At 40.4% G+C, this 23,389-nt stretch overlaps 1 protein-coding gene across 1 annotated transcript in view; it reads left to right on the forward strand.

Annotated features, from left to right (window-relative positions):
• arid5b (AT-rich interaction domain 5B) overlaps positions 1-23,389 on the forward strand; it is an 85,424-nt gene that overhangs the window by 46,077 nt on the left and 15,958 nt on the right. Inside the window, exons 5-8 of the mRNA XM_022763545.1 lie at positions 9,615-9,778; positions 11,362-11,641; positions 16,965-17,017; positions 18,164-18,261. Coding sequence (XP_022619266.1) covers positions 9,615-9,778; positions 11,362-11,641; positions 16,965-17,017; positions 18,164-18,261 — 595 coding nt within the window. The remainder of the gene's footprint in view (positions 1-9,614; positions 9,779-11,361; positions 11,642-16,964; positions 17,018-18,163; positions 18,262-23,389) is intronic.

The following is a 23,389-nucleotide window of genomic DNA, read 5'->3' on the forward strand; positions in this document are numbered from 1 at the left end:
TAAATCAAATGAGCTTATTAGCCCCGGGTCCCTGATCTTACACGTCTGTAGTTCCAGATGGGCAGGACAACTAGTTCACCTTTATCCCCGTTGGTTCATATAATGTGCGGCGCACCTGCAGCAGGCAAAAGCGCAGCACTCCATGGAAACTGAAGTCATTTCTAATACTGTGTGATTGAGGTCTGCCACAGGCTACGGCAACAGACAAGCTCTGTGAAGGAGATAATGATGCATGCACACACAGCTGTCAGTCTGCCAGCTAAGGGGAATCGTCTTTGAGGAAAATAAAAACAGACTGTAGCCGATATAATGCAGTATTTGTATAGGAAATGATGGGTTTGGGAAATAGAGTGGAACGGGGTGTTAGAGCTGTTGCTACAAGGAGAGGAGATCTGCTGAGAATCTCCCCAGCCCAGAGAGTCTCACACAGATTCCTCTCTTTGCAGCGTTAGTACTGTATATTATACATTCATTCTGAACACACGCATGGGTGTCTGTTTAAAAGATAGGTCCGACCAAATCACAAAATTATTAATTTTTTTTTTCATTTACCATAATGGTATCTAACCATGCAGACAGCCTTGGTTTAATTAGCGCGGGGGGTTCTGTCTGCACCCCATAATAATGGAGGTCAATGGAATTTAGTTTGTGGTGCTCATAGTATTGGAAAATCAATCAGCGATATGTCTTCCCAGAAACAGTTTCTCTGGATAATCTACAGACAACAAGGGGATCATTTCTTTAGTTAGAAAGTGGGTCCAATGATTTTTTTTTTTTTTTATATTCAAATGACAAATGATTATCACCTGACTCTACAGGTACCCCTTCACGTTTTAGCATCTTTCAGTTCATCATTTTGATTTATTCGACCCGCAGTCTCACTGCTCTCATGAGACTCATTTCCAGATGCAGCTGTTTTCAGCTAAAACAAAGGTCTGATGAACCCACCATCCAGCACCAGACAACAGACAGACAATGTCAGCAGCTGGAGCAAGAAGGAAAGTTGATTATTTGGCTTACACCACAACAAATAGGACTCCAAGTGAGTGCTGTTGTTGCTCGGATGTGTAAACGGGAAACTGTTGTTTGCTAACAGTTTACCCATAACAATTTTATTAGGTGATAATATGTACGTTTTAAATTTGTTCTGATGCCTCTCAAAAGAAACTATAAACAGAATAAATGAATAAATAAATGTGAACGACACAAGCAAAATTAAGTTCACCTCCATTGTGTTGGGGTGGAGAAATCTCAGATACAAATATCTGAAATCTTGAACAAATTAGGTTTTGAGATCTGAAAAAAAATACCAATATGGGATTTTTTTTGTTTGTTTTTTTTGGGCAGGTAATCTGGGTTGACTTGACCTCCTTGAAAGAGAGGTAGAAGCAGAGTAAATTAAGGTGTTGTGTGGTCAGAAAGAAAGACCTGTTTACAAGAAGCTGTTGAGGACCTGTGGATGAGTCAGCTGCTGCACCTCAGGGGACTGTTGTTAGAGCTCTTTTAGTAACAAGCCGGACTAATCCCTGCCTTCTTCTGAGGCACATGCTCTAATAGCCTTGTAGTACAGTAATTTTCTGTGTGTCAGTAGTCAGGACAAGAGTTCCTGATACAGGTGCTCTCTTCAAACACACCTCTGTTCACTGACTCTGAACACTGGTGAGAAAAAAAAATGTAAATTGTCGCCTTCACTGTTCGGGGGTTGTTCTGTTTAGTGCTTTTTCTCCCCGCCTGTCTCTCTCCTCCTCCCTCCCTCCCTCCCTCTTTTCATATTGGAAGGTGAGGTTGTTGTTGTTGAAGGCCTGGCTAAAACTTGGATGTGTTTGTGTAATAACAGTAACTAGTATCCATCGTCATGCCTTAGACTGGGAGCTGAATGCATTCCTCATTAAATTCAGAATAGCTCTCAGCCACAGTGCCATAAAAATATCTCTTCTTATGCTGCAGTTGCATTCGCCGGCAAAAACAGGCAAGAAAATAACACCAGTGATGAAAATACTTCTGTATTATTGATGTTAAATCCCCCTGAGGTTGACCTAATATGAATCACTGTACTGTTACTTTCTGCTGCAAAATGTTTTGCAGTTTATCGACAATGATCTCTCTCTGTATAATTATGAGAAATTAATTAACACTTGTATCATCTATCAACCTACGGAGGTTTTGATGATTAATAAAAACAATGTACTCTGTCCACCCACACACTCTGCCTCACTCTGTGGGCACATTGTGTAATTTTTTGATGATTGCAGTGATAGAGATGCTTGAAGTATTACTGTTCATTAAATTTTTTTTTTTTTTTTTGTGCTGTCAGTGTGTCTCAAATGACTCTGCGCAGAAACATGCCTCGAGCGCAGGAACAGAGGAATAACTCTGCTGTCAGATGTAACAAAGTGAGAATTATGAGCACATCAAAAATGCCTGATATCAGTACGTGAAATGCAACGGTGGCTACAGTCAGCAACAAAATGATGGAGAGGAGGGAGCGTTTAATACTCACTGCTTTACATATGGAAAATCAAGAGTGTAGTTTTGGTTTCAGACGCGGGGGCGACACAGTGAAGTCTGTGGTTGTTCAGCTATTCATTTACATTTATATTAACCTAGCAAATAACAATAATGACACTGGTCTGTCTGCCTTCCGTACACCCAACAAAAGAATTAGAAATGTGCCTTGCAATACAAAGAGGATCAGGACAGGCTTGTGTCTGAGTCACAAAAGTAAACAGAAATTAGCTCCCAGAATTAGCTCCTTTTTGCTAGCTGCATAAGGATCTGCTTTGCTGCTTTTATTTAAAATTGAAAGTTATTTGAAAAGGCTTTGGAGGCAGATCAATGTTGTTGAGTTGCGTTTTTGTGGTGCAAAGTTTGCAGGTCTCATAGTATGTTGGAAAAATACCAGAATTTGTCTTTAACATTGCTGTGAAAGAGATTTTCATGAGGTCCGTTCTGCTCCTGGATTACAACAGCTGGGCAGTCAGAGGACAATGGGAGGAGAGATTTTCAAAATAATGATTTTAAATCTAACTGAAACTGTAAAAGAGACGGGGACATGCCCCCCACCCCCACCCCCACCCCTTGTGCAAAATAGCATACAGTATATCTTCATTTCAGTCTGAAAGGCAAATGTACCTCATTTAAAATTCTTATATATATTCAGTGGGATGTATGCTGTGAATGTATGTGCTCAGGCATTGAATATTTCCATTTAACATCTTGTTTTCTTGAGGTTGGTCTGATAGTTTGTGTCAGTAACTTGTAACATGTGTTTCACAAACCTCGCCTTCCAGGAAAACATCAGGTATTTACTCAGAAATGAGCCGGAGAAAAGAGACATTAGCTCAGACGTGCTTTTCAATAGAATAGAAAGTCAGCAACTGGATTTCCAGTCACCTCCTGAAGCTGTGGTCAGAAACATGCAGTCCTTGAGCAGGAATGCTTGAAATCTCTCCCAACCTCTGAGATCTTTGATGTATAGTGAAGACGCAGTGTCGCCTGTCACTGCTGGCAGAGGAATCAGTCATCGCTGCCTGTTTTATATTCTCTCTGGTACTGTTGCCTTGCTGCTTTGGAGCCTCCCTTGTCACATCCCTGTGCCTCCAGTGGAGTTAAAATGTTCCACCAAAGTGTAATATCACTTCACTGATCACACATTTAATGCTCCGCTGCTCTACAGATTAAAGTCTGTGTCTCAAGAGTTGTATCAGAGGGTGTTTTGTATCATGATTTGTTATGTTTTATTCATTATTTTGTTAGGTTGTATTTACTTTGGCTCTTCTTTTTTTGCTTTCTGACAGGCACTATTATCGTTGCGTATGAGTCATATTTCGAATCTCATGAATCACATTCTATTCAGTTCTATTGTATTCTGTTTTATTCTAATTTGGGGTACAGCACTCAGCTTCTGTTTTCCATCGACAAAGTTCCCCTTTCCGCCAGATCTATTGCTTCATTATGGGGACTTTTTTTTTTTTTTTTTTTACATACATAAAAATGCATCTGCTCAGTGTGTGAGTTTAAATACTGTCTGTCATGCTGCTTTATGTTTTATGACTGGCTGTAAATTTCCAACGCACCACTGTAACCCTGTATGTTAGACCTGACTGACCTTCTTTTGTCCGTGTGTGGGCGTGTTCACAGCTAGTGTTTCGTTTACTGATTTAACCCAGGGGCGGATTTCTCCCTCTCACCTGTGCAGATACACACTTGTCCCAAAGCTGCGGTTATTGTGGTCTGCACTCGCAGGATGTTTTACAGATGACTTTACACTGTGTTTGGCTAAACATCCTTTATATCCTCTGCCCTCTCACTGTGTAACTCACTAAAGAGTGACTTTAAATTGACTGAGTGGATCTCTCTCGGAGAATTCATATTGATTATAACAGAGCTGGAATGTAACTCTGCTTGTCAATGCCTCTGTTCTATTAACTGCACTGAACGGTCACTGCATATTTGCTCTAAAGATCTGGTTTGTAAACAGGATGTTTTGTCTTTTTATTGTATTTGTATTTGCATTTCACATCTTAGTATGTTGTCTTTTTGAGCATGTCACTCTTACTTAAAATTTCTTTCATCTAATTGAGAAATTTGATTACACAAAAGGTGAATTATTATTATTACAGAGCTGTACTGTATTCTGTTCTGTCCTGGGGGACATACTGTACTGTACTGACAATGCCATGTATTGCAACATGAATGTTACCTTTGGCTGTGAGCTATGCTGATAATTGCTGAGTGGGTGTCAGTCCTTTAGTGAATTTGCAACCAAGTGAGACAACAAAATATGTCAAAACATGTTTTTCACCTACCGCTGCTTGTTCTAGTCATGCCTTACTCATCCTCCTCCTCCTTCACCTCCCTGTCTGAACTTGGACCTCATTATGGTGAGGGGAAGTTGAAAATAAACTGTAGAATTAAGAGTTTGAGTAAAGATGTGAGTGGGAGTTTTGTTTCAGGAAAGTGCAGCTAATAGATTCTTCTTCAGTCAGTCACAATTTGTCCGGGGGATGAAAACTCTTGAGATGTAACTATTTCACATCTGATGAGTCAGAACAGTTGTTGCATCTGTAAAGAGATTTACGTTTCATTTGTATGTAACTGACAAAATGTTGTTTATTGAGCTCAGCAGATTTTATAGCCGGATGTTTGAACCGGAGTTGTGTTGATGATCATTAGTGACTTTTATGTTTTAGTGTTTCTCAACAACTTTATAAGTGATTTATTCCGGCTTGACCTTTATAAATGTTCATAAAATGAATGATCAGCATTCATAACAGCCTCACTGCACATTTCTGTAATATGATTACTGAGATGATTGCGAAATAACAAGAGTGTCCCATCACTGTGGTTTCTGAGTCTACTGCCATGCTAACTAACTTATTCATATCAGTCCTTTGAGCTAAACGCCCACAGGCTAACAAGCTCACAGTTACAATGCTAACATGGTGAAGTTAAGCAGGAATGATTTTCACTATTGTTTTTAGTTTAGCATGTTAACATTTGCTAATTAGCACAATTTACGGCTGAGACTGATAGGAGTTAGTAGGCACGACTATTTTTGAAGGTATTTGGTCATAAACTAAAATATTAGACAAATTAAAATTTTGACCTGCTAGATGAATAATCATCAAATTACTATTCATCCTGAGAGAAACATAAATGTGTGTACCAAACTTCATGGTTATCTAGTCAATAGTTGTCGAGACATTTCAGTAGTTGACTGACCAACCAAAATTTCCATCCCTTCACCCATATCCACTACTGCGGCTGAAAAAATGGGTAATAGCTGCACACATCTGTAGTTGTGACAAATTATTTCAGTCATTAGTGTAATTCCAAACTGCAGAATGAACAGATGAGTTGGCTGCTAATCTACTAAAGCACACCAAAGTATTTTTTTTTGGATCCCTCAGCTTTTCATTTCAATTTGCCAATCAAATACCAAAAAAAAAAAAAAACGTGCATAATCAGAGCGATCATTTGTCCATCTGCTTCAAAGAGGATTTTTGAAACCGCCCTCCTTTAAAGAGACAATCATTAAGTGAACACATGTAGACACTGAGCCAGTCAATTTTGTGAGCGTTATCAACTGAGGCATCCATCAGCTGAATTCTCCAGTCGGCTTGATATGTCTCTCCATTCCCAGCAGCCTCTCAATCAATCAGTCCATTTTGTTGTGGTTCCCTGTGGCTCGACTCTGTTGATGCATAGAACTGTCAGAACCCTTCCTGAGCTGTCTCTAATGAGTTTTTCATTATCATTGACATCAACTGAATGGCAATGAAACAGAGGTATTAGGGCTGTACTAAATGAATGTGTGTGTGTGTGTGTGTGTGTGTGTGTGTGTGTGTGTGTGTGTGTGTGTGTGTGTGTGTGTGTAGTGGGGGTGGTAGTAGAAATTATTAGACATGGCCGTGTTGTAAAGCTGTTAAGAGCTGAGGGCGTTCGGCTGCATCCGGAGATCAAGTTGTCAGGTTGTGCATCTCGCCGCTAAAGTCATTGTGACTTCCATGGCTCAGGGGTTGTGCTCTGTGACAAGACATGATGGATTCACACCCCAGGGAATACCCCTCACCTGTATGTGTGTGTGTGTGTGTGTGTGTGTGTGTGTGTGTGTGTGTGTGTGTGTGTGTGTGTGTGTGTGTGTGTGTGTGTGTGTGTGTGTGTGTATGTGTGTGCAGAGCCTCACCTCCTTTCAACCAGCTGAATGCTGTTCACTACTATTCAGCATTATAGCAGCTGTGTGAGTGTTTGTAACTGTGTGTGTGTGTGTGTGTGTGTGTGTGTGTGTGTGTGTGTATGTATGTGCGTGTGCGTGTGTGCATGCGCCTTCTGGGGCCAGGCAAGAGTCCTCAGGTCACATCAAGGCACGTCTCCAAGTCATGTCAGTGAACTAGATAAGCAGGAACCACAGAGTGAGAAATAAGTAACTCAATGGGAACTTAGTAACTTGGTCAGCAGCCATTTTTTTTTTTTTGTTGTATGACTGTTGTGCCCATTTTTGGCTTGTTGAGGGAAGTATCGTGTATACTTAAATGATCTCTTTCTTTTCTAGTACACTGACAAAAACACTTAATGCCCACAGAGGGGTAAAAATATCACATCTCCCAGGCTGCTATAAAATCACTATCTTGTGATGTTAGCTTTGTTTTTCACAGACTATAAATGTCTATGTTTCCATTCTAGAAAATCAATCTGCGCAGAGTCGGTCTGCATTTGATTTTCTTTGTGTTATTCTAAAGCCGAGCACTCCTCCCTTATGCAACAGTGCCACGAGGAGAGCAGATCAGAAGGTCTGCACAACGTCTGCAGCACAGGAAATATTGTCTTCGCTTGACCTTGTGTGCCTGTTCGTGCATGTTTACAAAAATACACCGATGCAGCATATGGCCCCCAGTTTACAGTGATATCTACCTGGGTTTTTGTTTGACTGCGTCCAGGTCGTCCTTCATCACTAAGTCAATGAATTCAAACCCGCTCACTGTCGTGTCACCACGTGTTATGCAGCAGCGCTTTGCTGTAATTGCAGCATTTTCTTACGCAGCAGTATTTGACCCGATGAAAAATGTAAACAGACAGCCAGGTTATGTAACTCAGTATAGGGTGTCAGGGGGTTAGTGATTGGACTAAAAACAGAACCGCGCTGAGAGTGTGACCTCACTCAGACCTATGCGACGTTTGTTTAAACCGATGTCACGTTAAAAAATAAATGTCCTACAAGTCAAAGCTGTAAGCATTAGTTATCTGTCATGTTTGTGTTTTTTTAATGTTCTGTATACTGTATGTCTGGCATGTAGCCAGCAGTTAGTGTTCTCAAGATTTTATCTAGAGTAAAAGTATATTTATAGTTTGTGTCTTGATTAATTACATATGTATTTTTTTTTCGGAGGCTCAAGCATCACAGATGAGCTGAGGCTATAAATGTAATGATATGAGACATTATCTATTCAATGAATATTTAGTGCTTGTGTATCTGTCCCTTCAAAATTAACCATGAGTAAATAAATAAATAATAGGGTTTATGTAATTTCTCAGCATTAATGAGTAATTGGCAGAATAAAAGAGGCAGCGTGAGCGGCAGAGTGAGAAAAACACTGAAGGAAGAAACACACCCAGTGCTTTCTAAGTAAAGATTACACTGCTGAAAACTTGTTTGGTTTTTTTTGTGCCAAAGGGATGACAAATGCACAACAAATGCCCTTGGAATTTTCCCCCCGTGTTGTTTCTCCACAGCGGAGCAGTTGTGAAAATAACAACATGAAGTGATAGGTTGCTGAGTCGTGATCATTTTACCCCTTTTTTTAATGACTGCCTCTTAGTTTTATTCAGCTCCGGTCTTATTGTAACATTCTGTTGATGGGAATTTGATCCGACAAAAAATAATCACAGGGTCCTTTTGGCAGAGAACAACCTTGGATGTGATTTAATTGTCATTGCAGATGGAAGGAAAGAACGTTGACGCTGTGAAATACGTGACTGAACTTGGACTATTTGAAGTTTCTCTCTCTTTCTTTCTTTCTCCCTTTCTCTGTCTCTCCCTCTCTCCCTCTCTCCCTCTCTCTCTCTCTCTCTCTCTCCTTTGAGCTTATCTCTGTTTGTGTTGCTGCGTGGAGGCAAGGCACTCTTCCAAGAAGTTACATTACTGTCGCGGGTTGACATAAACGTGGGTGTACAAAGGACTTGGAGGGCTTAAATACTTTATTGTGTGTGTAATGTGAACTGAGCAATTATATCTGCCAGCCTTTCAAACAAAGAGCTCCTATCAGGCAGGTTCATGTGTTTTTAATTAACAGCGTTCAGCTTTAAGTCATGAGCAGGCTAACCAGAGAGAAACCAAAAATAGATCCATGATGATCAGTGCATCTGAGGTGTATATGAGGTGTATAATGTAATTCTTTATGATGCAGAAACAACTGTCTGTGCAGTCCTGCTGTGAAAAACAAGACAAAACATTATTATATTGTATTTTATATGCTGTTGTGGTGAGAAAAACATTCAAGCTCTGAGTTTTTGTAGCATCTGTATCAAATATTTCTCTTAGTAGGGACTGTTTGTTTAAAATTTCTTCCCTTTTGTGGGTTTGTGGGTTAACCAGCGTCTGTCATTTACAGCATTATACTAACTGCTTGACTGTTACGACGCCCTCATGTGAAATATTCAAAATACATCTGTCTGAATTTAAATGTAGTTTCTCTTTTAGGCTGAGAGGGAACTTGAGGATCGTGTTTACTAGCACATTGGAGCAATTTGGCAGCCTGCTACCCCATTCAGCACAATGTTGCACTAATCCAGTTTAAAAATAATTAGCTACAGGCTAGCAGGCCTGTGAAATTCCTTTCCCTGATTGTTAATGTTCCTGTCATAGCCTCCATCCTTTTTCAGCAAAAAGTCGATGTTCCCGGAGAGGAAATGGATTTCTGGCTATAAAAGTTTTCACATCTCTTTTATTCTTCCTTTTCAAATGAAATATGTGAAGATAAAAATATTAGACTTAACCAAATGTTGGCAGCAAAGAGGTGAAAAGACATAGTGATTTTTATCACACAGTGCTGCAATAGCACACGCTTTTCCACCTAAATGGATGTTCTCATTATCACTGTTTTCCTTTCCCTCAGCTCCAAACCTGAAGGGGCGACCTCGGAAGAAGAAACTGTCCATTTCTCAGAGGAGGGACTCCCAGGGTCAGGCTCAGGGTCAAGGGTCATCAGGGTCAACCCAGGGGTCAACAGCAGTGGCAGCACAGGACCCCTGCAGCCCAGAGAGCAAAACTACTACTAAGGTAAGATAAGGCCAGATAAAATTAGATCAAATAACGTGAGAAATTCACACACGGAGACAGACTGAGAGGTAATAAAAAACAATTAAATAAGAGATTAAAGAAATTAGAAAGATGAGGCTGAAAAGGCTTCATGTAATATACACATCACAATAGCTTGGACAGCACAAAAGGCAGCACTCGTGTAAATCTTTCTCAGATAAATAAAGTATGTTACACAGGAAACAGTAACTTAAAGTCTCCTCTCATGCTGCTGTGGTGCGGTAGTGACACCTTGATTTGTGACTTGTGTCAACCAGCTGCTTTCTAGGTCACCAGTTACAGAAACAAGGTGGCAGCATTTTAATTTCTGATTCACTGTGAGAGACACAGCAACAGTGCGGTGCAGCAGTACAGCGTTACATGCTGCACAGTGCCCGCAGCGCACGTGACTGTGAAGGCCACATGTTACATTACAGGTTGACATAGTGGACATATTTAGCAGGTGGAGGGCTTTTTCTATGGGAGAAGCTTTTGTTCAGGGCAACTATAGAAAATGTTTATTACTCATGTTGTTTTATCAAACCACTTCAAGGTTTTTTTAGATGCTGATGGAAGCAGTTTTTTTCTAATAAATTACAATGAAAGATTACAGTTCCCTAAGAGAATATGAACAATATGAAAATATGAAAGATATTGAATTTACTGTCACATAAAATTAAGATTAAGATTAAGAAAAGCAGCAAACCATCACAAAAGACAAACTGGGACTGGTATTTTCTTTAACTTAGATAATGATTTAAGTGATTAATCATCGAATTAATCATCTATTTGCTGACTATTTTTCTGTCGATCGATTAATCAACCAATCGTCGCAGCTCCAAACCAACGTAATTTGTTTTCATCTGACTAATTTGCTCATTGATAGATCAGCTCATGATAGCTTTTCAGCTTTTCAGCAGCACTCTCTTTGTCTGTGTGTCTTTTCTCTTCCTCCAACCACAACAATAGACATTTAAACACATTCAACATGGTCCCTCAGTGGAACAAGATGTTTTCACTTCTTTTTTTTTCCCCCACTGCGTTTTCTCAAAACAAGAGGCAGGGAAGAATCACTCAACTACTAATGAAATCATGTTCCTTGATGAAGAAAATGGAGGGCTAATTTGTATTGCTTTGGCAGTATCTCAAAGAAATCAGTGAGATTTTGAAAGACTTGTATCATTGATTGTGTATTTTTCAGTGCTTCTTTTTATCGAGCCCCTCTGCGACAGTGGTTGTAATATTCAAAGTGAAGGAAATATCTACCCTGAAAGCTACTTCCACAGCTGTTATTCCTATGACCTTGGAGCAGTCAAATCAATATTAGCAATTCTCTCTCGAAGCTGCAGTCAAACTAATCTGTTCCTAATCTTTGATGACAAGAAGAGCTGCTTTATTGATAATCAATGAGAGGCTGCCTCTGTGGCCTGTAAGAATATTTGTTTGTGCTCAAGCCCAAACACTTTTCATCCAAACCGTCTGACATCATTTGAATAACACTCTGTTAAGGGTTCAATTTTCATCTAAAATTACATCCACTGACTCTTTACGATCTCTCTCTGCAGGTCAAACCCAACTGTAAAACGGTACCCAACGGAAAAATAACCCCAGCAGCCAAACACAAGGCCAACGGCCTCGGCAAGAAATCCTCGGCTGAAGACAAGGAGAGAGGGAAGGATAAAGAAAAGGAAAAGGAGGAGAGGAACGAGAAGGAGGAGAAGAAAGAGGAGGAAACATCAGAGGAGAGTCGAGCAGAGGAGCAGGCTTTCTTAGTAGCACTCTACAAGTACATGAAAGACAGAGACACGCCCATAGAGAGGATTCCCTTCCTCGGCTTCAAACAGAGTGAGTAGGACGACTTATTCTCTTATTCCCTAACTGGCAATGTTTAAACAACAGTGTACTCTAGTTTAAACTCAGTAGTCTAATAGTAAAGCTTGTGTGGATATATTTTACCTGGTTTATTTACGAGATTTAGGTAATAACACCACTGAAGTCTGAAAAGGGATTAAAAACTATCAGTGTGGGAACAGGCATAAAAGCAGGCCTACAAACAGCTATTCAGAATTTCCATGCAAAGAGAGAAAAAAAACACACACACATACTTGAATCTCGAAGCAGTTTGTGCAAAGAGATAAGAAACAGAAGTATATGTTTCAAATTAGAGTTTAGATATCAGAGTGAAACTGCACTCTGTAAGTCATACAAGAGTGAAATATGCAGGGGAAAACCACTGTGTGGATTTTAATCAGCATCTCTAACCACACCTCACCTGTAGTGCCCCCCCCCCCGTCGTGATCAGTTGAGAAAGCAGTAGATGCTTTTGAGTCAAGTCAGGGGGAAGATTTGGTCCTGACTATACAGAATATGAGAGTTTGAGAGGAATAAGTGGGAGTGGCTGCCACCTACTACAGGCCTTATACCACAAGTCAAATGCTGTTTACCTTTAAATCTGCAGTAGTAATAAACTAAAGGAATAATTGTTGAATATGTAGAGAGAAATCACGTCTTGCAGTTTGTAAAAGACTCCGGAGGCTCCCTGTCAGAGCACGTTTTGCTCGGCTTTTATATAAGGAGAGAGTATCTTCTCACACTTGTCAAAGGGGTTTCCTGTGAAGGCCAAGAACGTCCTCTAACTGTGTTAAAAGAACATCACATGTATGGGAAACACGTCTGCCCGAGATGAAAGATTTCTAATATAGGTCGTATGCTTAGCTTGCACTCGGTGTACACGGGACAGAGAGGAGAAACATGCTCGTAAACATCATAAAGGGCACACTTTGGTCTCTTGAAACTGAAAAACTGCTTCTTCTTTTTTTTTTTTTTTTTTTTTTTTTTTTTTTTTTTTACGTGTTTGATCTGGAGGCGAGACACATGAGAACGTGAGCTCTCTTCTCAAACTGTGGTTTTCAAATTTACTTCTTTTCTCAGTCTTTATTCAAGGAAGAAAAATCACATTTGCATTAATGTCAAAAGGAGCCAAGAAAGATTTAGCCGTTCACGTCAGATCACAGCACCACAACATCAGCAAATTAACGAGAGGCAGGAGAGGGAGAGAGATGTCTATTGAATTTAACAGTGACAGTTTATAGCTCAGTAAAACTCATTACACTAAACTGTTACATGAAGGTAAGCTGTGGTCGCCTCGACTCTGCTAACCTCACCGTGGTATTTTGACAATCCTGTCATCTAGACTGCCGACACGTTGTAGCTTAAATGGGTCATTGTGGTTGAGGGAGATAGAGGGAGGGAGCGATGGGGGGGGGGTGGAGAGAGATGTTGGGAGAATTACATACCCAACATGTTTTACTTTTGGTTGGCATTTCTCAGTTTGAGCTGAGAATAAAGTCGAGGTCCTCGCGCCAACTGTTTTACATACAGTACATGCTTTGAATCTCAAAAGCAGATACATCATAAGCAAGGCCCTCATTAAATGGTGAAATCATGCTGTTTAAACTTCGTCCTTGGCAGCGAGCACACATCAGCACATGTAAAGAGGAGGGAGAAAAAAAAAGGGAAACACATTATAATTAATACAACAAACCCCTCAGATGTAATCAGGTGCCGTTTTCATGCTCTTCCTTCAACTCGCTACAAATGCATTAAAAGATCAAAGAAGTCACTTTCCTGTAATGGAAAATTGAAAATATGTTATTTAAGTTGCATTTGAGTAATAATCCTTTTATGAAGTTCTCTGGAGTTGAACAAAGCAACAGATGGTTGAATGATTTACCAGACTTACTCGTGCTTTGTTGGCTGCTCTACTAAAAATATCCATTTGATTCACTTCCAAAAAGAAAAACCCCCTATCTGAATCCAAACATGGACTATTAATGTATATTCCACCTCATCTCCGAGCTGTGGAGTCTTTTTTTTGAAAGACTGCATTTGTGACTGTTGACGGCCCAGCAGAGACATATGAACTATTAAATTGCAGTGAATCTGCCTTTACCTCGACTGGCTCATTACATATTTGAAATCCAGTCATTTTAATTTTGCTGCTTTGACACAGTGCCCACTTGTTTGCCTGCCTCACTCTCATGTCGAATTTATATTTCACTTCAGGGGTTGCATGTATTAAACATCTTAGAGCAGAGGTGCTGATCTGAGGCCAGTCAGCCTCTTAACTCCACGTCTGTAATAATCACATGTATTTTACACTGACTTCCATCATAAACTTCAAAGTAACTCATTGACAAGCTGTTGCTGGGCACATTCGCGGCAACTAATGAGGATTTTAATCAATGTGCTGATTATTTTCTTCATAATTTGACATATTCAGATTTCTTGTTTAGTTTGACCAACAATCCAAAACCCAAAGATATTTAAAGTTTACTGTCACAGAAAACAAAAACGAAGCAGCACATCTTGGCGATGACTAGATTATCAGTATTTAAGGCTGCAACTAATGATTAATCTACCAATTATTTGTCTTTTCATTAACTGATTATCCGTTGTGTGAATGTGAAATGTCAAAAATGTTCATCACGATGTCTCAGGGTCCAAAGGGACATCTTCAGAAATCTTGTTTTGTCCAACCAACAGTTACAAGACCAAAGATATTTAGCAAAATGATACAAAACAACTGGATCCAGACTGTTTGACATTTTTCACTATTTCTGCTTAAAAAAATACTGAAAATACAAATTCATTGATATTAAAAATAGCTGCAGATTATTTTCCTTTCCATCAACTAATTGTCTCAGCTGTAAAAACCGTTTTCACCTTTCTTTAGATCTAGTGTATGTAACGCCTCCATTCATCTGTCCTTGACCAACTGTGCAAAAAAGAAAAAAGAAATAAATGCGGCTCTATATTACTTCAGTGAAGTCATTCATAGAGGCTGAATGCACGCTAGCACCTGAATCACAGGAAATGACAGAAAATAGTTGGCTGTTACATTTGAGGAACAGTACAGCCGGAGAAGAAAACTGTGGCTGCAGTTTATTCATGCGAGTTTGCTGTCCTTCTATTTTTTATCACTTGGTTAATATTGACTCTACAGCTGCTGCCATTGATGTTGTATTGGTGCTGAAAGAAATGAGAGCTAGAGAGAACTGAGGAGGAATAAAACAGGAATAGTTGTGGTTACATTGTATCTTCTGAATGTCCTTGATCTGCAAGATTAACAAGTAACTGTGTGTGTGTGTGTGTGTGTGTGTGTGTGTGTGTGTGTGTGTGTGTGTGTGTGTGTGTGTGTGTGTGTGTGTGTGTGTGTGTGGCTATTCCAGACGCATGTGTGCTTCAGTTCTTGGACATCAGCATGAGATTGTGAACATCAGTTCCAATTTGTCTCCCTCTCTCAGCCTTGTTGTCTAATTGCCATGCCATCGGTGTGTCGTTGAGGCTGCATTGTGTTCCTGTTTTGTCATCCTTATCTCAGTGATAATTGCCCCTGCCAAATGGAGGGGAATTAAGAAAAGAAATTGCTAATGACAAGACATCTAAGAAAAGGCATGTTCTCTCATTTCCTTTATCTGTTCTGTTCCCTCCCAGTCCCGTGTACTATTGTGGTAATTACAGTTGATGCATAACAAGCTAGTTAAATAGACCATCTTTCTGTTTCTACAGTCAGAAAGCACAATACGCCAGAGTGCTCAGTTCAAACAGAAAATCTACCCAGCTCCCTTTGTTATTCCACCCGTGCATTGACAACGGTCGCAGAGAGGAGGGAAGGAAAAAATCAATGCTGTCAAATGCGGAGATAGGAAAATGTCATTTTGACAAATGCAAGGCTTTGTGTACGCACAGATTGAATTTTGATGGATTTCTCCCCAGGCGAGGCCTCCTTTTCTTATTTATAGGCCTTCATATAAAAATGTTAAACAATGATGTTACAGAAAGCAAATACAAATGTCATTGGCACACAAAAAAGTTGTGCAATGAACTTGTGCTTCTTTGTTTGTGGGAAATATTTTCTTTCAAACAAAGACAGCCATTTGAAGCCTTTCTGTAAAGCTTACATGGCTATTTTTAGGAAAATGTTACACAAGACTTGTATTTTGATATGGCTTGTCATGGGGTATTTGCATGGCAAAATCAATGCAAATGAATTTGCATTAGTTCAAACAGAAGTTTGAGCATATTGCCAAGTGTTTGATGCTTGTAATGGTTTTCATTCATACCTGCAGGCGGCAGCTGAGGGTTAACAAATCTCTTTGTCGGGATGAAGCATATGCTGTATTTTATAACATAGCAGCCATTCTACAAGTACTCGATATTTATTTGCATCCTTTCAGCTGAATGCAGCGTTGCTTTGTGTGAAAAGGATAAAAAGTTGTTGTTTTCAGTTTGCCTTTCCAGGAGTATCTATCTATCTATCTATCTATCTATCTATCTATCTATCTATCTATCTATCTATCTATCTATCTGTACTGTATGTATGACACTTGTACTTAACAACATTTCAAAAGTAAATATTGTACTTCCTCCTCACTAAGTGTACTTACATACTACACATATTATCATAATTACACTTCTGACATATCATTTCACTTGTACTGTACATGTTGTCTGTTGGTTCTTGTTTGTTTTGTACACAGTCACAGTCTCTAACCTATTTGTTTATTGTTCATTCTGTACATCCATTCATCTTTGCGTACAGTTGCGTACTGTTTACAGTATGTGCTCTGATGTTGAACTGCATTTTGTTGTACTGATACTTAATGTGTGCACTGAAAATAAAAGTGGAATCTAATTTCACACCTACAGTTGCCACGTTTTCTGCAGATTTAGATTTTACTTTTAAAACACATCATCAGCTTATAAAATATGGTGCATTGTTAAACTACAAACGGTTTACAGAGTTTGTAAAATGAACTCCACCATGAGCAGTTACATCATTTAAACACTGTTTACATTCTTACATAATCCAACAGTGTAATACATAATATTAAACTCTGAAAGGGGCCCTTCAGCATAATGAGCAGTTTTGTGGTTGATATTTTTTTTTGCTTGTAATACTTAAATGAGCAACTTTAACTCGTAATGGAATATTTTTACATTTTGGGATTGTTGCTTTTACTTAGCTAAAGGATCTAAATACTTCCTCCAGCACAGTATTTGTCTCCCTCTCTCTGGTGTAATGACTGTGTATGACGTCATGTGTTTCAGCTCAGGTCCTTTCCCAGAGTTCCTGACTGCCTTGTTTGTCTTCTGTCTCCCACAGTCAACCTTTGGACCATGTTTCAAGCTGCTCAGAAACTCGGAGGATATGAGTTGGTAAGTATTCACATATGTGGCAATATATTCCTTCTCTTTCGTCGAGGTCCCTCCCTTCTTTCTTCTGTCTCCCCCTCTTTTCTTTCCCTCCTCCTGATGTCTGCCCTCTGTCGCTCGCTGTCTTCCTACCTACTTCCCTTCTCTCTCTGTTCTTTCTCTGCCCTCCTTTTGCTCCTTGAGGTCAGTCACTATTTTCCCAAGAAGAAAGTCTTGCTCAGAGCCACATTTAGCAAAAATGATGCCATTGTTTCAACCCCCCCCAACCCCCCCAACCCCCCCACCCCCCCCAAATCCCCCACCCCCCCCGAGTGGAAAACACATGTTCCTCTGCTTTGCACTGGTCAGAAGGAAATTGGTCAAATCGCTCATTTTTTCCCATGTTGGGGATGAAGTGAAATGTGCGCACACACACACACACACATATATGTATATACCCATAAGTATGCACATGTACTACACACACACACACACACACACACAACCAATGTGAGTCAGAAAAGTGTGTATGAGGCTGAGGCATTTAACTTGGAAGCCTTACATGCCATTTATTCCCTCACTTTTCATGTGCGTCTTGTTTCCAAAGTGAAGTCGATGTTTGATGTTGAGTCGTCAAGTGCATTGCTCATGCCTGTTTCTTCATTAGCTGGCTGGTATAATATCATCCGAACAGACAGCCAGACCCGGGCCATAAACAGGATACAGCTCATATAATTGGGGCTCATATCCTTTTTAAACCCTCATATCTGCAGCTGATTATCTCACGTTTCATGTTGAGGCTTTGTTAGCTCTGTGGCGGCCCGGAGTTTTGTGTTTTGTGTTGTAGCCCCGTCATCTGTTATGGGATAAGGGGTTATAGCAGGAACAACTGACTGCATGATGTTAACAGAGCTTATTATGTTAGAGAATTGAGTGTTGAGGATTCAATAACTGGAACATCATGACTCAGTAACTCCCCAAGACCTCAAAATGATGTCAACCACTTATGTTTCTCTCTCTTTGTTTTTTTTTATTTTATTTTTTAAGTCTTTCTTCCTCTCATATTTTTCCAATTTTCCTCACCCTACATTCGTCTTATTGTCATCCTTTGTCTCTGTTTCTTTTTCCTCTTTGTCTTATTACTTTCTGTCTTCTCATCCATCCCTCCAGATCACAGTGCGCAGACAGTGGAAGCATGTATATGACGAATTGGGCGGGAACCCCAGCAGCACAAGTGCCGCCACGTGTACACGAAGACACTATGAGAGGTGAGTTATTATGCTCGGCTCTTATATATGACACACGATTGTTATGCGTGCACATGTGGAATGGTTTGCATCGCCTGGAGTGAGAAAAACCCCCTCACAGCTGCACCGAATATGATTTCACAACGTTGGACACTACAAGACAAATATTGATCTTATTCAGAGGAAGTCGGTGCACTTCCACATACATGAAGACTAGTGCTTGCAACAGTGGGATAGTTTGCAAATCACTGTCTCTTACATGCAGTTCTAATAGTATTAAGGAATGCATTCCTCATGGACCTAAATCAATTCATGCTGAGGTAAGACTCAGTTATTTTCTTAGGATTAATTGATTAGTTGCACGGCACTATGGAACCAATTATGCTGTAAACTCCACCCATGCTAGGCTAAAGAGGATTTAAAGGCTCAAAATGACAGTGTTTTGAATTATTAACTGACCTACATGGATGCACATATACACTAACTAGCCTTCACATCATATATGCATTGCAAGCACACAAAGCTGCAAGACAGAATGAAAACACCACTTTAATGTATTCATCTAATCATTCAGTCAGATACTGCAGCATTTTGAACCTTCACATTATAATCGCTCAGATGGTATTACCAAACCAAAGAAAGCATATGGATATGATCCTGAGGGAGCTGTGGGGGTATTATGCAGGGCTGCTTACACACACTTACACACACTCACACACAAAAAAAACACACACACACACACACACACACACACACACACACACACACACACACACACACACACACCCACTTTCCCAAGGTTAAACAAATGCCAAATATGATCTCCCCAACAAGAGATAACCAGTCGCTCATGAAGCAGGTCATTCCTCCGGGCCGGTGACCCTCTCCACATCTCTCCGGCTGCTGCAGGGTTCATGCATCAGCACAGCTCAGGCACACACACACACACACACACACACACACACACCTGTCAGTAATACAGCAGTATGCCAGCAGTACCATATGAGGGTGCCGGGGCAGGTTCATATTGTGTTGAGATTGCATGCTGTAAGCGAATTTGCAAGCACAGGCGTCGGCGGCGGCGGCCAGAGCGGCTTTTCCAGGAAATTTGTGAAACCATAGGTGTGAGAGTGTATTGTTTGTACACAAGCTGATAATGTGGCTCTAAATGCCCAGCTCTTCCTCACTACCTCAAACAGGGACACGCTTTAAAGGAGGCGCTGCTGCACGGTGGTGCTCCTTATTTAAACTAATAATAGATACAGTATGACATTCAACACCTGGCGTCAGAGGTGAGGCATATCACTTTATTGCAAAAGTCGGAATACGTCTTTGATCCCGGTTTTGTGATCGGTCTCCGCCTTTCAAGTTACTTTGAAGCCAGATGTAAAAAAAAAAGAAGAAAAAAAAGAAGCTGTATTGTTCACTGGTCTATAAGGTGTAAGTATGGTGGCAGGAAGGCAGACGGGGCAGGACGGAGCCGTGTGGGAAGCACTGAGGTGTGACTGCTGCTGCGCTGGCCTTTCCCTCTCCAGCCACCGAGAAGCAGCTGAAAATAATGCTGAATCAATACAAAGCAATAATATCCACACACTGCAGTGAATATCAGGCTGACAGAGAGGGAAGGTGTAAGAGGGAGGGGTGGGGGTGATGGGGCATGTGTGTGTGTGTGTGTGTGTGTGTGTGTGTGAGAGAGAGAGAGAGTGAGAGAGATCAGCTGAAGCTGAGCAAGTTTCCATTCAGGGGAATAATTTTAGCTGAGCCTCGGTGTTTGGGCTGCTTGGAGGGCAATTAGCTTCATTGTATTAACTCAGCAAACATGGCCATTCTCTCCGCATGATGAATGAGGCTGTTTGTGGGCTCGCTGAAGTGTGTGTTTGTTCCCCAGAGGCGTCTTTGTTTCCACCTTTAATCATTAGTCAATGTGCTACAGAAATATAATTCACAGGGAAGAATGTACAGTGTACAAACTAGAACAACACTTATGTTTTGCTCCTCTCTCGGAAGGATCACTTCTGATTTGTCTCAGCGGGTCAAAGTAGAGTGGAGCAGGAAATAAAAAGTCTCAGGCTAGGAAGAGGGAAGGAAACAATTTTTCAGGATATAATTGCTTTAAATTAAGTGGATATTCTTTGCTGCTTTGGTGTTATTTGGGTTAAAGACTATGAATATCCACAAGCATTCAGCTCTCATTTTAAATTATACACATTATCCCTTTACGGCCCTAATGGTGAAATCATATGAAATGGTTTCCTAGGAGATGTTATTGTGAAAGATGGAGCCAGCAGCATAATTATTATATTTATGCTGTCCAGGAGAAGGCGGTAATCACTGGTAGTAATGGAGTTACATAGCTGGAATTGAATGGGAGATAACCTGAGCTAATTGTCATTTTCAACGTTACTATTTTTTAGTCACAGAGTGCCGTTCATTAGTGTGCAGGGAAAAATCAATGTAGAAATGTCCAAGCCAAGGTCTGCCGCTGCAGCTATGGGGAAGCTTTAATGATATTTATTTAAACGGTTTCCCGAGATTAGCTGTCAGGGCCCAGCGCTCTGAATTAAAAATGAGGTCATGAAAAAGATGGCATCAATAACCTTGAAATAGACTGCCTTTTGCTTCTGTGCTGTGCCATTTTCTCTGTGCTCTCCCCCCTCTCTCTCTCTCTCTCTCTCTCCCTCATTCTCTCTCTCTCTCCCACTCCCTTCCTTGCACTTCATGCTGTTTCTTTCATTATACAGGTCAGCGCCTTTTAACAGCTCCTACATATTTAATCTTCCTGGTTTCCTACGTGATCTCTTGTTACAGAAACATCACATTTCACTATCTCTGTTCATTTCTGCCTCTTACAGATTTTTAATACCTCACCATGCCTTGGCACTCTAATGTAATTGCACAACGGGATCGGTATTGGGGTGGGAGGGGGTTTTGGAGGGGGGGTATCCATGGCAACAGAGAAGCAATTTAGAATAATTTGCTATTTAAAAACTCTGAGGTTTTGGGCAATAGCAGAGAACGCAGATGAGGGTTGGATTAAATCATTTCATCTTAAAAGTATTAGATGTTTGCCAGATGTACTGTACACAGAGTCTGAGGCCTGTGAAATATTCCTTGGCTCAGATCATGCAGATACGTGTTTCTTTTAAGACAGATACACGCCTGTTCCAATTTTAGTCGACTAGATGTTTTATTGATTCAGCCTTTATTCATTCCTCCTGGTATCGATGCATTCGCTAAAGCTGCTCTCCAGATATAAAAATACATTTGTTGGCCATAATTATTAGGAAACCTTGAGCCTGTCCTCACACTGAGAATTATAATAGGATAGAGTTCGGATTTGGGGAGGAGAGAAGGCACGGGAGATTGTTTTTTTTTTTTTTTTTTTTTTTTTAATTTTATTCTGCTGGATGCTCAGTATTTTGCACTTGTCAGCATCTCTCTGCATTGTCCTTGCTGTATTGCAGATATGTGAAATGTAAGCGCATTACGTTTTAGCTTGTCTCGTCTAATACTGTAGCTCAAACACAGATTTCAATTATTCTGCTCTCTTGTTCTAAAGTAGAGGGTATCACTGGACTGCAATAAGAGGTGGTGGGGAGGGAGTATCACCTCCACCCCCCCACCCCCACCCCCACCCACCTCCCCCTTCCCCCAGGCTTTTTATTTTCAAAGAGGCAGGGAGAGGGAGAAATACAAAACAATGACAGATTAAGAAGTAAAAGTAATTCAAACTTAAGACATAAAATAGGAGGGAAATGAGGCAGAGAGAGTAGTTGTGGTATTTAGACCATCATTGTATAATTTCTGTCAGCATTCCTTAACACTATAAACAATGTCTCAACATGTTGTCCGCATCAAAGGCACAGCCAAATTCTTTGTATATCCGTGACTCCTCTACTGAATCTGGACTTCAGCTTCGATGGGAATGCAGCCAAAGAGCTGCATGTTCTTTACACTAAAATAGCAGGCAGCTATTTTAACCTCTGAGAGCTAGATGGCTTCCCCAAGACAAAATGCTTCATTGAGCATTCACAAATTCTCCTCTTTTTTTTTTGCAGCAATCTTACAAATCACAATATTGGGTTAATGCGTGGCATTTAATCAGAAGGTCCAAGGTTTCTTTCCTCAGTGGCAATGAAAAATCACAAATTACAGCACTGACGTGTGACAGGCAATCAACTGTATGAGAATCTATTCAAGTCTACTGAGATTAATAACCAGTTCAGTGTAGTAGCAAATTAAATTAATCACATTCTTGCAGAGATTTCAGTCCACTTTAAGGCGGCAAGAGGGAACATGTGCCATATATTTATGGGTATTAATACTTGAGTGACTGAAAGACTTGAGTGTTCCTTTGTGAGGAATAGTACACATTTATTTTAAACAGTACTCTTGGCTCACACCTGCTATGGTGAACATTTACCACAGGCTGCAGCAGCAGCAGCAGCTAATGAGAGCAAACCCTGGGGGAACAGTAGAGGTCATTTTAAATCTGGTATTTTCAGACTTGACAAAGGACTTAAGTTTTTCATACATTCCTGCGCTGCACTCCTGTTTTAACTGCATGAATGAGGGTCACCTCAAGTGGTTTGGCTTCGAGACAAAAGAGGGGCTTTGAGGCATGAATCCAAAGCAGAGGGACCGGCTACAATGTCTATTTATCCCTCTGCTGGCATCTCGTCTCGTCTCTTTTTCTCCACATTTCTCTCTCTGCAGCAGTTATTGTTTTCTCGTTGTGCTGATGATGCTTAATCATTGCATTTAGATGTGATAAAGATTTGATTTTATCTTTTTTTATTGTATTCTCTTTTCCTCACAGGCTTGTAAAAGTAAGTCATTTTCTTTCTTCCAAATCTTTCTACAGCCCCCGGGGCTTGTCCACCAGCTCTTTAAATAGTTTCTTTTCCTTTTTTTTTCTTACACATGAAGCAGCTCTTGTGATCTTAACACAACACCAGCTAAAATTAATTTCAGCACGGACGGGAGGGAAATTGTTGAAATGGAACAGCCTGCAGGCTTTTTCCACTTATTTGGTGACTTAGGCATTTCTTGGATTTGAGCACTCTGCTTGTTCCTGTAACACAAAACTCAGATGAGAGCAGCACATTGCTGGTAAAGTCACCTTGTTTTTGCCAAGTTGTCTTTTTTT

Source organism: Seriola dumerili, unplaced genomic scaffold (genome assembly GCF_002260705.1).
Source record: "Seriola dumerili isolate Sdu_G_001 unplaced genomic scaffold, Sdu_1.0 BDQW01000478.1, whole genome shotgun sequence".
Lineage (NCBI taxonomy): Eukaryota > Metazoa > Chordata > Actinopteri > Carangiformes > Carangidae > Seriola > Seriola dumerili.